Source organism: Strix uralensis, chromosome 14 (genome assembly GCF_047716275.1).
Source record: "Strix uralensis isolate ZFMK-TIS-50842 chromosome 14, bStrUra1, whole genome shotgun sequence".
Lineage (NCBI taxonomy): Eukaryota > Metazoa > Chordata > Aves > Strigiformes > Strigidae > Strix > Strix uralensis.
The window spans coordinates 10,854,830-10,871,231 of record NC_133985.1 but is presented as its reverse complement, the minus strand read 5'-3'; the positions used below and the strand labels follow the sequence as shown (position 1 = coordinate 10,871,231).

At 43.3% G+C, this 16,402-nt stretch overlaps 1 protein-coding gene across 4 annotated transcripts; it reads left to right on the top strand.

Moving 5' to 3' along the window:
• The first annotated feature begins 62 nt into the window (after positions 1–62).
• On the top strand, positions 63–4,683 carry PTTG1 (PTTG1 regulator of sister chromatid separation, securin). Of its 4 annotated transcripts, none has more exons than XM_074883673.1 (6): positions 63–220; positions 1,051–1,153; positions 1,470–1,648; positions 3,079–3,172; positions 4,016–4,165; positions 4,530–4,683. In XM_074883673.1, exons 2-6 carry the CDS (start codon positions 1,072–1,074, stop codon positions 4,607–4,609), a joined length of 585 nt encoding a protein of 194 aa, XP_074739774.1. In that variant the 5' UTR covers positions 63–220; positions 1,051–1,071; the 3' UTR covers positions 4,610–4,683. The 4 variants fall into 4 exon arrangements, with proteins under 4 accessions (XP_074739774.1, XP_074739775.1, XP_074739776.1 ...); XM_074883674.1 differs by having other exon boundaries at positions 124–236; XM_074883675.1 differs by having other exon boundaries at positions 125–220; positions 1,562–1,648.
• Positions 4,684–16,402: the final 11,719 nt, after the last annotated feature.

Below are 16,402 nucleotides of genomic sequence, written 5' to 3'. Positions count from 1 at the left end.
GGGGAGCAGAGGAGGTGGAAGCGGCGCTGCTGAGCCAATCGGCTGCTGCGCTTCGGCCGAAGCAGCCAATGGGCGGCGACGCGGAGACGGTTCAAAAGCTGCGGGCGGTTGGGCTGCCTGTGCCTTGGCTTGCTCTGGGCGCGGTTTGGAGCTCGTCTGACGCCCTCTGTGTGGGTGCTGGTGTTCTCCTGAGCGGCCGGAGCTGCCCGTGGCTCTTGAGGTGAGCCCGCGGCTGGGTGAGCCCTCGGTTGGGTGAGCGGGGCGGGCGGGCAGGGTGCCCTGGCTAAAGCCGGGCTCTCCCCTGAGTGCGGGAGCAGAGGGCGTCCGGAGCTGTGAGCAGAAGTGGCTCAAACTGAGGGCTGTGGCTGTGAGTCTTGTTTTGTGCTTAAGCTTTTGAGTTCAAGCTGCACCAGTTAAAAGCAGCTGCTTCTGCAGACTTTTCTTGAATGACGCCTCGCTTGCCCACCTATGTAATAGTGGCGGCAGTTCCAGGGGGGAGCTGTCTGATAGTTGTGCAAGGGAGTGCTCAGTTGGGGCTGAAAGCCAGTAGTGGAGTAATCTATTTATATAGTGTGTCCTCTGATGGTTTCTTTTCCTGGTGAAAACGTCCCTGCTAGTAAAATAACTGGTGGTGTTCTTGGCTGTTCAAGTCCTGCAAGTTGAGCTAAGGACTGGATTGCTAAGCTAGGAGATGTACTGTTTTCCCATACAGAGGAAACAGTTAAATGCTACAAGGAAGTGACAAAGCAAACCAAAGGTATTAGATCTTTCTGTGTGGGATTGCTAGTGAGACCTTGCCACTTTCCCAAACACATACAAGCTCTCTTGGGGTTATGAGGCTACTACGTGCACTAATAATAATGCCTTCAAACATAAAGGTCTATAGCTAAACTACTATGAACTGGTGTGAAGTGTGGATTTGTTCCCTCTCCTCTAGGAACCAGTGCATGGCAGCTATGTTGTCTTGTATGTGGCTTGTTTAAAAAGTATGCTGTGGTGGAAGAAATTAGAAGAATAACTTTGTCCTTTTTTTCTGTATGGACTCTTCAGAGTGGTCTCATCAACTTGAAGATGGCAACGCTAATCTTTATTGATAAGGAGAATGGTGAAGTTGGTGCTCCTAAGAATCAGCTCAGACTGCCTTCAGGACCTTGTGCGTATACGCTGCCCATAGCCAGTAGGGGATCAACTGAAGTGCATAAATCATGTTTTGTTATTCACAGTTCTGAACAGTAATAGTTTTCTATTCTTATATCTACTCATCTAATCAATTCTGCTAAGCTGATCAATTACTATAAAAATGACAATAACTCTGTGCTTTTGTCACAGATGGGGCTTACACTTGTGAGTTGTAAATGGTGAATGATGTTTTTTGACACCTAATTTTCCAGTACATGCGCTTACCGAAGCAAGTTTTAGGGTTGATATGCTGCTAAAGTTTGGGGTTTTTTCTTCCTCTCACTCCCCAGCAAAAGTTTTATCTGAAAGAGCACAAGTTAGCACTCCACTTCCTAAAAAAACAATCAGTACATCTCCAGCCATATCTCACTCTGTCAGAAAGGCTCTTGGAAATGTGAATAGAACTGAAGGAGTCACAAGCAAGATGGAAAAGATAAGACAGAAAAATCAGCCTTGCACTGCAAACAAAGTGAGTACAACACAGTTCTACAGTGGGAAGGTGTGGGTGAGGGGTGTAGAATGCATCATTTACCTACTGTTGTGGCTTAACCCTTGTAGGCAGCTAAGCACCACACAGCTGCTTGGTCACTCCCACCTCAGTGGGATGGGGGAGAGAATTGGAAGGGTAAAAGTGAGAACTCATGGGTTGAGATTGAGACTTTTAATTATTAAATTGTCAAAGAAAAAAACAGTTTATCACCACCAGCTGACTGATGCCTTGCCCTGAGCAATGGCAGCCCTGGCAAACTTCCCCACCAGTTTTCATTGCTTAGCATGATATCATATGGTATGGAATATGTTTGGTCAGCTGCCCTGGCTGTGCCCCCTCCAACTTCTTGTGTACCCCCAGCCTGCTCACTGGTGGGGTCACGAGAAGCAGAACAAGCCTTGCTGCTTTGTAAACAGTGTTCAGCAATAGCTAGAACATCTGTGTGTTATCAACACTGTTTTCATCATGAATCCAGAATATGGTATCATATGAGCTACTAGGAAGAAAAATAACTCTATCCGAGACAAAAGCAGTACACCTGTGTAGGCACAAGTAGTACAACAGGTTAGGGGATACCTAATGGCAAAGAAGTAGCTCTAGAGAAAATAGTCTGAGTTAGTCTTGTTCACATGTTAAGTATCAGGAGTTTAATATTATGAGCCTAAATGTTCTAGTGCAGTGATCTGTTACCACAGTATATAGTACTGCACTACATAAACTCAGCTGAAGCATTTGCCGATCTCCAGCTTATTTCATAGAATCATAGAGTGGTTTGGATTGGAAGGCACCTTAAAGATCATCTAGTTCCACCCCCCTGCCATGGGCAGGGACACCTTCCACTAGACCAGGTTGGTCACAGCCCCGTCCAACCTGGCCTTGAACACTGCCAGGGAGGGGGCAGCCACAGCTTCTCTGGGCATCCTGTGCCGGTGTCTCACCACCCTCACAGGGAAGAATTTCTTCTTTATACCTAATCTAAATCTACCCTCTTTCAGTTTAAAACTGTTACCTCTCATCCTATCTCTACCACCCCTGATCAAGAGTCCCTCCCCAGCTTTCCTGTACCCCCTTTAAGTACTGGAAGGCTGCTATAAGGTCTCCCCAGAGCCTTCTCCAGGCTGAACAACCCCAACTCTCTCAGCCTGTCCTCATAAGGGAGGTGCTCCAGCCCCTGATCATCTTCGTGGCCTCCTCTGGATCCACTTGAGCAGGTCTGTGCCCTTATGTGAGGGGCCCCAGAGCTGGACACAGCACTGCAGGTGCGGTGTTGAAGGTATCAGAATTTAGGCATAACTGAGGACTGTATGGCAGGCATTATCATCTGTAGATCTGTATAGCACAGAAAAGCCACTACAAAGGTACTACACTGGGAAACTACAGTAGCTCAAATAGTGTGACTTCTTTTTAAGATAACTGAGAAGAATTCTGGATTAGAAAGCTGCGATGCAGTGGCTGAAGAAGACTGGCCAGAAATAGAAAATATGTTTCCTTATGATCCTCGAGGTAAGAACTACTGGTGTAACTATTAAAATGAACAGTCAGGCTTTCATGAGTGACATTGTTGTAAGACTTTAGCCTTTGTGGCAAACAAGCTAGCATTGCATTTCTCTGGGGTCCTTTCTTAAATGTGAAGGTGCTTGCTACTTATGAAATACCATTCTTGTTTAAATATTTCTATCTGCAACAGCTGTGATCCACATATGTATTAGTCTGAGTCCATTATTATGGTGGCAGGAAACTAGTTCCAAATAAGCATGCTGTAGCCTCTTAATTCATTAAATGTCAACTAGACAACAAGTATTCAAAGGAATACTTAAGCAGTAGTGAAGAGTAGACTTCTCTTAAGAGTGTATGCCAAGATGGTAATTTGTAACTGAAGAGGTTCCTACTGCTGTAGGACAGAATAGTTGAAGATGAAACTTCTAAAGCTGTTCTTAAGGTATCTGCAATGGGCTGTGCTATGTCAGTCCTTCAGAGTGTGTCCTTAAACCATCCAGTTCATGCAGAAGTGAGTGTGTAAAAACTACTGTACCAAAGGCTACTTCAGTGTTGGTGAAACATATATGCTGTGCTTGAAGCTGACTTGGTGTAGCGACTGGAAAGACGTTACTAAAAGTTCCTGCTTCACATTAACAGTTGTGTTACGAAGTCTGGTCTTTTGACAAGTGGTAGTGTGTGGGTTTGATGGACAACTAAGGTGTAGCTGCAAATAAATACCCCATAAGAGGAGATTGTTAGATTGTTTTGGACCTGTTCCCACTTCATTTAATCTAGGAGAATTTGCAGCTTCCCAGGCTACTGCTACTGTACATTGTTACTAAACTACAGCGTGCCTTTCTCAAACAGATTTTGAAAGTTTTGATCTTCCTGAAGATCTCAAAGTAAGCAATATCAACCTGTGTGGTGTGCCTCTCATGATGTTTGAAAGGACATATGACAGATGTGTGAACATGGTTCCTTCACCTGTGAAGATTGAAGAGTTCTCATGGGAGTCTAGTAAGTGGAAACTTAGCTCGAGTTTCAGTACCTGCAGCGCTCATTAGTGATTTGGGAGGGAAGCTGCAGTAGTGAACTGCCACTGCTGTCCTAAATAGCACACTATTATCAAACAGCTTTTGGTATATAGTCAAGCTGAATTTAATGGGTCAAACCTACTAGTACTGGTAGTGGTCTCAAAGCGATGTTGCTGAGCAATCTGTTGCAGTGCATTGCTAGCTGATCAGTTAGGTGGAGTTGGCTTATCAAACTATCTCCTTTAGTCATTCAAGAGGGTTATGCTAATCCACTGGGAACTAGCTTATGTTAGAGTATACATTCTGGATTTCATGAGAAACTGATTTGCTCTATTTCCAACTTGCAGACTTGCTACAATCAACTACTGACTTCCTTGCTACCCTGGATGAGATTGTTGACATGCCACCTCCAAATTATGACATTTAATGCATATTCTGAAGCTTCTATTGAGTTCAAATTTCATGTAGTTCTATATTTTAATAAAGGCTAATCTAACCTGCATAACACTGGACTTGTCTACTTTCATAAGACCCAAGATGTAGGTAGTAAAACAGTGCTTTGGAAAGGAGGCTATCTGACAAGCAATTAAAGCAGAGCCTGGATAAGCTTCGAAGCAAGACTGTAATACACTGTGGTGAACCATATCCAGGAGTTAGTACCTGCTGATTAGACTGTGAGGTCATGACAGGTTAAGAGGCACTTCTGACCTCACTGTTTACATAACATTACCCTTTATCCATTAAACATGCAAGGGTTTAAAACTAATCTGTATATCTAGTGTAAATTAAGTACTAGAGCTAGTACTCTTCTGGCATTTTTCCTTTCTTGAACTTGTTTGCTCTTCACAGTGGTTGCCTAAGATGGTATATGTTTGATTCTCATGCAGCTGTAGACTACTTCTAATTGTCACAGTATTATGTGGCTCTCACTGCTGGGTACAGTCTGTGCTCGGTGAGGAAAGGCTGGTGGAACCCCATCCTTCAAATTATAAGGACACAGGTGCAATAATCTTTCCCTTGCATTGTAAGTGCCTCAACTCCTGTTCTTCATCACATAAGTCAGTTGTAGAGGTCAGTGGTTAGCCTTCACATAAGTTAAACTGCTTTTATAGTTCCTGGGCAGTACTCTGATCTAGCCGGATTACAGCAGCCTGAGCTCCTTTCAGCTTTTAGCTCATCCTTAATATGAATCACAATGCTATGCCTGTGTTCTGGTCATCTGCTAAGGTAGAAGGCCCTTCTGTTCTTCCATGATGCACCTGAGCTCTGAATGGGAGGAATTGCCATGTCAGATTTAAGATTAGTACACTGTGATACTACATAACTGCAGGCTGTGGCAAGACCACCTTTTCAGCTCACACAGTAGTGTCTGAAGTAACAAGAAATATGCTTTAATGATTGCAAGCTGACTAAAAGATTAAAATGTTGTAGCTAAGGAATGGGGTTAATTTGGTGTGGGTCACAGTTCTGCTGCTTGGGGGCATACCATGACCGCAAACTGACTGCATGTGAAGATGAGATGTGAATGTGTAGCCATGCTCCTTTCATGCTGCTGTTTCTAGGAAAACTAAAAAAGCAGGCAGCAAAGGAGTCATTGTGTTTCCCGGTAGGTTGTCTGGTTTGCAGGTGCTGGAGGGAATGCATTTGCCCTGCTGTGATGATGCAAGTAATGAAGACTCCTTTTAGTCTTGGAAAAGGTAACAGGCAGAGCAGAGAAACCCATTTTCATTTTCCTGTTGCAAATTCTGACCCTCAGTCTGTTAGGACTAGAAATCTGCTGTTGCTGTTTCTGAATGTGAAGAGACATTCATTCTGTTTCCTCCTTGTCAAGGTATTAGCCAAAGTGTTATGAATTGTAATGAATTATATGATAGCTGGTCTTTATTTCCAGTTTCTTGTCTTTGGTTTAAAACGTCAAAGAATTTGGAGGAATATCAAACTAAACAGAAAAAATATGATTAAGGAAATTCTGTGCAGAGATTTCAGGTTTTGGCTGATCCTTAATGGCATTTTAATAGTTTTTGATTCTGAAATAACTTGGCTATCTCAGCTCAGATCAAAGTTTGATGGATATAGACTACCATTCACAGGAGTTAAGCTGTAGTAACTATAAAGTAACAAAACACATCTTCCTCTTTTTGTCTTCACCAGTTCAAACTAGCTAGAATAGTCCAAGCCCAATTTTGCAGAAAAATGCCTGCGACTAAGGCAGTGAAACTGGTTACACAGTGCCATCACGTGGCCACTTGTTATGCAGCCACAAAGGTAAAAGTCATTGGTATGCAAAACACCAGATAACGTGGTATGCGATACCATAAGGATGTGACACTAAATCAGCATAAATGCAGGTTGTAACTTTCTGTATGTACAAACAGACATCTCATCTGGAGAGAGACACTAGTGCTTTGCTATATACTCCTTGGTTGATTTAAAATATTCCCTGTGATCAAGCATCTAGATCTATTATTTGAACCTCCAGAAATAAGCTTTGTGCCATGTCCATCTGTGTGTATACATGCACCCATCAAAACATTTAAAACATGCTTGCTAGTTGTAGGATTTCATACTGAAATGGACTGCACAATTTTTTGTACATTTGTATACAGTTTGTATAATGTTTGTAAAGGTGATAATTAAATGATTCACATAGGCCTCTTGGTACTGATAGAATTTAATCTTGAAGCCCAAAAACTTATTTGTGGGTTTAGTGGAATGGGTGTGCAGGAAGCTCAGTGTGAGTCAGACTTGGGAGTGTTGCTGGTCTGTCTGCACGAGAATGAATGCTGCTGCTGTGTAGAACATTAGATAATGCTAGAGCAAACTAAATAAGTTCATGCTGGTATAATCTTATTTCACTTAAATTCTTAAATCCTTTCAAAGGCTAGGGAAAAAGAAACAGTCATAAGTTTTGTGTCCTTCACCCACCCCCAATTTTCTTCTGATGAAAGGGTGTTTTGGGTGCAGAGGAATGTTTTCGGTAGGATCCTTTTTTGGGTTTCATCTGATTTTTCTACAAATACTGTCTCCGCAACACATGTCAGTCAGCGTTAGGTCTGAGTAAGAAGCAAGCAAGGTTTTCAAGATTTATCTGTAAATAGTTGAGATCAAAAAGGTATATTTCATCATGTAGTCCATCTCTGAGCCAAAACAGGAGTGTTGCTAGAGATCTCGTGTATGGGACAGAAGTCTGTATTCTGCAACACAATGCAAAAATCAGTTTTCTTTACACCATGGCTCATATTTAGTGTTTAAAGATTGATTAGCTTTTTAAAATGTTGGCTGTGATCCTTTTGGTTTAAAAGATTAAAAATAAATGAATGCTAATGTCTAATTCAGACACATCTGTGACATAACCCAGAGTTAAGACATCTCTATGGCAGATGATTGATGAAGTTAACTTCAATTTTGGTTAGATGATAAATCTCAGCACCAAATTTTAGGTGACTGGGAGTGGTTTTCTTTCTTACAATAGTGTACATAATGCTGGGTTTTTTGTTCTCCTTGGGATTTCTGGTTAATGAAGGTCTGAGTTACAAAGCTTTATTTTGTAAACATTCATCAGAAAGATCCATTTGTGTCAGCTGGCTCTTATTTTCCTGATTTTGTGTACTCTTCAACTCAGCTGGCTAGGCTTAAAGGGAAATGCATGTTCCTGTGACCTGCATGAGAACAAAGCTCTGATGAGACTCAACCTGTGGACTGAGGTTCCTCACTGCAGTGGCTCGAGGAGATCACAGTCACAAGAGCATAATCTCCTATTTAGAAAATATAAACTCTCTTAGCCTCAGAACTGCAAAACTAGTTGGTGTGAGCCCATGAAGTGCTGGCTGCCTGAGACACAGGGAGTCTGGTCACTGGGAATTTTGCACTGCTTCATGCCATTTCAGTTAGGCATTAACACTGACTTCTGCTGGTGACTGAAAAATCAACTTCCTTAACTGTTTTAATGTTGATAGAACATACATGGCTTTTTATACTTACAAAGTTTTATTTTCTGTTGGGGTACTGTCAGGAATAGATGCAACAAGTTCAAAATGGTGTCTGATCACTACCCTGCATAACTGAAGACCTATTTGAAACTGTAATTTTTGGTTTACTTGTGTGCTCAGTTTATGCTTCCTGCAAAGATCTGAGATATTTGGGACTTTAAGTGCCATGACTGTGATGAAAATGAATGCTTCCATGGTGGCTTGTTCTCAGTTTGAATGAGCCTTAATAGGCCAAGTGTAACTGTGTACCATGATTGGGAAATCTGGATTGTAACCAAGTACAGAGCAGCTACCTTTTCAGTTGGTTATCACTCTGTAAAACATCTTCACTGACAGCGTTCAGGCTGTGGGAATCACTTCAAATCCTTACCTGAATTTCTGTAATGAGAACTTGGAGATTCATATAAAAATAATCTTTTTGCAGGCTGAGTAAAATTACTTCAGTGCACATCAGATAATTCATCCTATTTGTAATGTTCTGGCAGCGGGTGGCACCATGGTAACAGCATGTATTACGGCTTCTCGCTCCTGCAACCTGACAGCTGTGGTGTGATGATGTTTGCCTTTGGTACATCATGCACAGTGCAGGCATCTGTAATGGGTCTCATTGCTTCATTAACGTGAAATGGAGGATAAGAGTCAGCACTAAGGAATTCAGTGTGCCTTTACCCTGTGACTACAGGGAATAGTATATCATTCAAGGGCATTTTTATCTTTTGTTGTTTAAAAGGAACAGAAATTAGAAGCCTGGAGGCAATTGGTCTCTCTAGGATTAGCAAAGACATGAATCTTGTAACTTTTAGTTTCACTGTAGTTTTATTACTGTGAGCGAAGCACTGTATAGAAATACAATAATGTCCCTCTAACTAGCCCCAAAGTGGTACTCACTGTGCTCCAAGAGACACAGGGACTGATCAGATCAACATGTCTATAATGAGGTTTATATACAGTTTATATACACAATGTATATTTAGTAACTGGTTGTTTGGGATCTTAATTCAAGCATATGTTTTTGCATATAACTTTGCAAAGCATGTAAGAAAAGCATAATTGATAAATTTATTTCTAACTGCAGTTTGGGAGAAGTTAAAAGCATTGTGGGCCTGTTGTGCTCAAATGACCTACAAAATTATAGGGAAAAGTTATAAAATGGCCTTAATGTGTATTTTCTTGCAGTCAGATTATGAAGAATGCCAGGATGAAAAAGGAGTGTGCAAACAGCTTACTGGGGTGGGTGTGTTGTGCTTTTCTAACAGGTGAGGTAATGCCCCCCAGTTAATGAAGCTGGAGGGAGGTTCATGGAGCTGAAGACATACTTCTAGCTCTAGATATGTTTGGTGTTTTGTGCTAGCCAAACTGTTTCCACAGGCCATATGGAACATGGAGCCTTTGGAGACCTTCAGATGTTGGTCTTCAGTGGCTCAGGCTGGGCTTCTTTTGAGCTCTTCTGCTCAAAATATGTAGCTGATGGGTAAAAGCATCTTGTAAGTCCCTCTGTATCATATAGCCAGTTCAAGTGAATTGCTACAGGCTCTAGTAGAAGTGATTCCCCTTTCTATTAGTCAAGGGACAAAACTGAGATTATGATGCATAGGGAGAACATGTAAAGACTGGAAGAGGGGAGAGCTTGAAGTCTATAATATATATTTGCTTTGAAAACTATTCTGAGGCAGTATTTTTCCTGCAGATCTGAATTCTTTGCTTAAAGGCATATATCAGGTATGTCCTTTATGTGTTGGTGTTTGCTATCACCGTCTGAAGTGACCTGAACCCATCCCAAATACTAACTTTGGCAGTTTAAATCAGGAACAAGAACAGACTTAGGTCTCATTATGACTAGTCATGATGATTTAAATAGCACTGAAAAAGATCTAAGATCCAGTCTGCAAGGATATCACTGAGATGCTAAACTTGTCTTAAGAGCTGCTGAGGACCTTTAAGATCAGGTAAGATGGAAGCACCATTTTGGTGATGGAGTTTCTTTTTCTCATATGATTTTTAGTTACTAAAAGTGGAACTAGAGATGCTTCCTTTGAGATGGTATAATGATTGGTGTAGCTATACACAAAGGGATTTGAAAGAGGGGAAGGAAAGCTTTTTTTGCATGGGACACTGAAAATTCAAAGAATAGCCAGAATGGTGCAGGGTAATAGACAAGATGTGTGTGGAGATATGTCCTTCTTGGTGACAACATTTCCCTCGTATCTTAAATTCAACTTCTAGCTCCAGTGTGGTCTTGCCCACAGCCACAGTCTCTTCAGAAGTAAGCCTCCTCCAACATGGCCTTAACCCATGGCTGCAGTCCCTCCAGGGGTGTACCTGCTCTGGGTTTATCCACAGCGACATGCTTTGAGGTGCTCTAGCATGACCTCATGTGCAGCCACAGATGCTTCAAGGTGTAGTTGCTGCAGCATGGAGTTATCCACAGCCCCAGATGCTTGGAGGTGCACCTTGTCCAGTGTGGACTTACCCTTGGGCCACAATCCCTTCAGAGGTATACCTGCTGCGGCACAGCCACAGATGTTTCGAGATGTACCTGCTCTGGTGTGAACTTACACACGGCCACAGATGCTTTGGGGTGTCCTGCTCCCACATGGACTCATCCACAGGTCACAGTCCCTTTGACTTGAGTTCACACTGGAGTTCCAGCCTGTCCAGTACAGCAGCACAGAAAGAGCAGTGATGCCCCGGCCATCTGCCAGCCCAGATGCGTTGCCAATGCTGTTATAAAATGTTTCCAGGCACAGCAGAGTAAGATAAGCAGTATGGCAGTACAGCAAGCAGTGAAAGCAAAAAGCAGTCCCTGACAAGCACTAATATGCAGTAAGGTAAGCAAGCCTGATGGCAAGCACAGGAGCCTGCTGATTAATAGCTAAACAGCAGTAACAGCTATAAATTTGTTCTAACACATCCAATCAAATCTGTTGTTATCTCAAACCCTTCAAGGCCCACACTGGGCACCATAAAGGACTGTTGTGGTTTAACCCCAGCTGGCAGCTAAGCACCACACAGCTGCTTGCTCATTCCCCCCTGTAGTGGGATGGTGTGAGGAACAGAAAAAGCCTTGACTCAGTGTAAGCACTGCTCAGCTATAACAAAAACATTCCTGTATTATCAACACTGTTTTCAGCACAAATGCAAAACATAGCCCCATACTAGCTACTGTGAAGAAAATTAACTATCCCAGTCAAAACCAGCACAGTAAGCTTCGTAGATCCTAAAACAGCCAACAGAACATCTCAGAAAACACTGATTTCTGACCTGAGAAAAACCTTTACTACCTTGCAATACGACTGAGGAATGTTCTTGTAGCAGTGTCGAGCTTAGATGGCACTCATGCTTCAGCTCACAACCATGGTATTTTGGGGTTGAATATTTTCCTCAGGAAGACAACTCTTGGAGAAAATCCTTGACAAACAGCTGTCTTTTGAGCTATTTAAATGTTTAGGAAAGAACCTTTTACATTCAGGCATTCAGTTTGGCTCTAGGTATATGCATTTGGTTTCATTTTCACAATTAACCCTGAGCCTCCTTGATAAAAAAGTCTTTCGGAGCTGAACTGTCAGACAGCCTCTTCTTGTAACAAGAGTGTATTTCTAACTTGAGAAAAGGTCCTGCAGGAAAAAAAAACCAAACATGGTTGGGGCAGCTCTGGAGGTAAATTTGTCCTAATTTCCTCTGTCCAGCAGTCCAGAGGTAGAACACCAGCATAACTAAAAATGACCCTTGGGGTGCATGCTGTGAATCCAGCCTGTTACAGCCCTGCAGCCTTGGCTGAGTCCTACCTTCACGTGGATGTTCAATAACCCTGTGGGATCTGCTCCAGTGTTTCATAGAGACCAGATCCTTCATCTTCTACTCTTTCCTAATTCAGACAAAATTTCCATGAGCAAAACTTTCAGAGACCACTGGGTAAAAATAGGAATTTTGAAAGTGCTGCAGTCAGGAGGGTGTAATTGCAGCTTATGTGGACACATCCAGACTCCCTTTTGCCTCACCCTAGACCCACGAACCCTCGTGGCTTGCACACCATAGGCCCCTGGCTCTTTTCCCTCGCTGTGGAGCCTGTGCTGTCTGGCCTTTTTACCCCTCGGCGAGTGCTGGAGGAGATCACTTGCCGGTGCAGGGCCCTGCCAGCAATGTGGGGGAGAGGCCGTGGGCTGGGCAGTGCCTGCCCCAGCACAGCTCCTGCCCCAGCACAGCTCCTGCCTGAATCTTCCCAATAGCATGTGGAGCTGGGGGAAGCCAGGGGGCTGGGGCAGGGTGTCTGGGTGACTGCACCAGCGACAATGCAGCTCCAGGGTGTTTCTTCTGGGACTGTGGCCTCAACATTGCCAGTATCCATAGGTGTGTTGGACTTGTGCAGAATTTTGAATTCTCCTGAATTGTGCTCTAGCACTGCTTTGGGAATCCTACCTTTAGTCCTGACCTTTCCTTCACAAAGTAGTGAAACTGGCATGCCTCAAAAACCAAACTGCTGCACAAAGTCTCTGCAGAGCAAGTGTAGCTAAGCAGTACTGGGAGCTGCCATTTTCCTGGTGCCTTTTTCTGTTGCCTGCTGCAGGTTGAAAACTAATTGAAATTCTCAGGTTTGGTACTGCATGTGTGGTGGGAAAGTCCATGGGGTGAATTTCATGCAGTGGAGGCAGAACTGGATGTCACCACACTAACACCCCCTGTGCGAGGGGCACAGACAGCCCCTTTGCCATACCTGGGAAGGGGGTGAACTGCAGCGGTAAGTCTGGGAGAACTGAGCTGTCCTCACCACAGCCATGAGGTGGGAGGTCCTGATGCTGGCAGGAGAGACAGACCTCATCTCCTTGGCATAGGCGGCCCTTTGCTGTGGTGGCCTGAAGGGCAAGGCTGGCTTTCTGGAGGGAAGACTTCTCCTGCCAGACTGGTGCCTGTGGGGAAAGCCAGGCCCTTTTTATTGCAGTGATGATCATGAGCTCAGTGTTGTGTAAGTCCAGTCTTCATTTGTGAATGTAGAAGCTAATATGAATTTAAATATGGACATGTTTGTATGTACTTATGGCAAAGATAAGTGTTCATAATTCCTGTAATGTCATGAATACGTGCATTAACGCAGGAGTCACGAGCCAGGGCACTTGCTGTCTGGCGAGGTGTTGAGCTCGCTGGATTGCTGGTCTCCAGCAGATGGCAGAGCCAAACCCTGAGTAAAAATGGAAAAGTCAGGGTGGGAGTTTTGAAGGATGAGGTCAAAAGGCTGATGACACGATTTGGGTTACTTGAGGATAACATATTTCACAGGTGAGAGAGAGTGTTATTGCTGTGAATGACCACATAGGATGGCCGTGGAAGGATCCAGAGACCTCGGTAACAGCATCTGAAGGGCTTCAGTGTGGGTGCTGTGAAAAGGCAAGAGGAGAGGGGTAGGGAGATGGCTGACAGCTCTTGGTGTGAGGAGGGGTAAAGGGGACTAAAGGAGCTGGGGACTGGAAGTGAATCCTAAATTATAGACCTTTGTCTTCCCAGAGGGCAGAGGTTGACCCTTTTTTCAAAAACCAGACAAATATATTTTCTTGTGAACTGTGACAGTATGATTGCTGTGCAACAACGGAGAGTGCCTTTTAATATTTCTCTGTCGCTCTTTCTGCTGCTGCTCACATTTTTCTTCTGACATCCAAGCAAGATGCTGCTGTTAATCTTCTGTAAATAGCCAGCTGGGATACTGGATATTAGTGGGTTTAAGCAAAAATCCCTGAAAACATTCACATTCCCCACAGTGCTTTTCCCAGCTGCAGTGTGAGCGTGTACCTCAGAAGATGGAGAGAAGATGAGCTGTGCCTCAGCGGGAGCACAGAGGAGAGTGAGCAGAGTTCCTGTGGACATGAAGTGCAAGTCATCCTCTTCTTCCTTCTCTGGTAAACTCCCAGCTATCCACAGAGACACAAAACCAACGTTTGCCTGTCCCTGCAGCGAGGGATGTCCCTGGGACTGTTGCAGGGAAATTCCAGCGGTGGGGCCCTGCAGGCCCTTACTGCTCTCCCAAGCAATACGCAGTTCTCCAGCCTGTGGGGTGAATAACATGGCCAGCCTTCTGAAGCAGCTTGGGCAGGTGTGAGAAGTCCATGTAGTGAACAGCTCTGTGCTGGGGTCTGAAGAGCAGCAGGGCAGCTAAAACAGCTGCTGCACGTGCTGGTGAATCACCTGGCTCAAGAGGGATGGGCTGGAGCATGGGGCAGATCTCAGCAGGCATAAACACCCTCTGTGCTGGGATGTCCCCATCAGGGGATACCAGCTTTCAGTGGAACTGTTTTCTCAACAGGAATATTTTCTTTGGCTGTTGTTCCAGTGCAGGTTCTGCAAAGTCTCTATGATTCAGTTTTGGAATGAGGAAAAAACGCAACAAAACCAAACTTGAATCAGTTATTGTTTGGCTTCAGTTTTCTCTAAGCCAGGTGAGCAAAACCATTCCAGCTTCAGGTATCAATAAATAACATCATGTTTAGCTGACCTATCATCTTGTTCCTTAATCAAATACAAGGTGCTGCTGGAATGTATTAGTTCAGAGGGTTTTGCATTTCATGGTAGCAACATTTTTTAAAAATCTAATTAGCCAGAATCGGGATTCTCTGTATCCGCTGCTTGTGGAAACTCCGTGCAGGAGAAATAAGTTGCCATTCTCTCTGATGGATTCTGTTTATTTTCAGGGAATGTACCAAGTGCTTTCATCTAAACATACCCAGCAGCAAACAGTGAGTAAAGGTTTCTTTACTCTGAACCTCTTTTCAACTTGAAAGCTTTGTCCATACAGTTTTCTTCCTAAGGCTGTTTAGGTATTGTCTAGTCCTTGCCCATCACCTTCCTTCTTAAAAAATACAACAACCCTTGAGAGCCATTTTTAACAGCTGCATGATCCTTTGCTTGGAGTTGAGCCTATTATGTTTCAACTTCTGGATTTTGTGACAGAGCTTATAAATTCTTTTTTGGTATTTTAAATTGTCAGTTAAAGTGTCCCATTCTTATGAAACCAAGACTTCTAATTCCAAAGCTGACTTACAAAATCTTACTCTGTAAAATTTAGGAATGAAACTTCATTTTTTAAATGCCATGTCCCCTGGTTCCAGAAGCATGCTGACCTATCAAAGCATATGTGAGAGAAAAGAATCAAAATGAAAACGAAAATCAAAATGAAAAGGGAAACATTCCTGTGGGAAAATGATTCCAACAGCACAGCACTTTTCTAAGAATAATTATTCCACTGGAAGATGTTCAAAACTTGCAAGTTGCAACCAGGTACTGGATTTTGCTTTTTACCTTCTACCCAGTCTTGCCCCAGCCTTTTTTTCAGATAAGAAGTTCTCAACAGCTTCTTTCAGTGTTAGTAAACTTCCCTCTGAAGTGTTTTATTCTTCTGTGGCCATCTTCCCACGCCTTATTCTGAGTTTCTTTTGAAACCAGGAAGGATCTGGAAATGCTTTGCATTGAAATCTAGTTGTCTCGAGGAAACTCATATTCTACTTCTGTTGTGTCCCGGTTCCCCAACCTGGTCTATGTGACCATGCTGTGACTCTTAAGTCTTTTGCTACAGTGGTTTGCTGCTTTATAGAAGGTTATTCTCAGAAGAAGCAGAGGGGCAAGGGCCTTTTCTAGTCCTGGAACTCAGCCTCTTCTGTCTGTCCTTCTCCAGACCTTTTTTTTTTTTTGTCAGTTGGAGCTAGTGTTCTATTTTTCTGATTAACACAGAGAACAAAAAATTATTTGTCCTCCTAATAGCTTCAACAGTATGCTGGAAAGAGAGGCCAGCATATTAGGAACCTGATGCACTACCTGAGGAACAGCTAATTCTTTAACTGTTTTGCCCTATTTAGGAGCCTGCAAAAGTTGGTAGGAATTTGTTACCCATGTACGGTCTTGGTGCTGGTGTGACTGTCCAGGCTTAAGGGCTGAGTGTTATTTCCTGGGAATGCAACTGGGAATGGAACATTTTTGTGTGATGGGCAATACTGTCAAATATCTAGAGTATAATTTTCAAAGCTGTTTGTGTGACTTCCAAACCTCGGTTCTATTTTTAGATGTAATTGTGTGCCTGGAGGTACCCCTACAAAAGGACTTGGACTTCTTTTGTGCTTATCCCCAAAATGCAGATCCTCACAACTCCTGCCATAATGCTGCTGAGCTGCAGTAGCACTGGTGGCTTGTGGCTCTTCTGTTTACTCCAGTTGAATTCTCTGATAAGCATCTGTTTCTAGGCAAGCAGCTAGAGT

Excerpts from the sequence above, each read along its gene's own strand:
- PTTG1 (XM_074883673.1), top strand. The coding sequence starts at position 1,072 with ATGGCAACGCTAATCTTTATTGATAAGGAGAATGGTGAAGTTGGTGCT. Across the intron at positions 1,154-1,469 it reads CAGACTGCCTTCAGGACCTT|CAAAAGTTTTATCTGAAAGA; the intron begins GTGCGTATACGC and ends CTCACTCCCCAG. Across the intron at positions 4,166-4,529 it reads AGAGTTCTCATGGGAGTCTA|ACTTGCTACAATCAACTACT; the intron begins GTAAGTGGAAAC and ends TCCAACTTGCAG.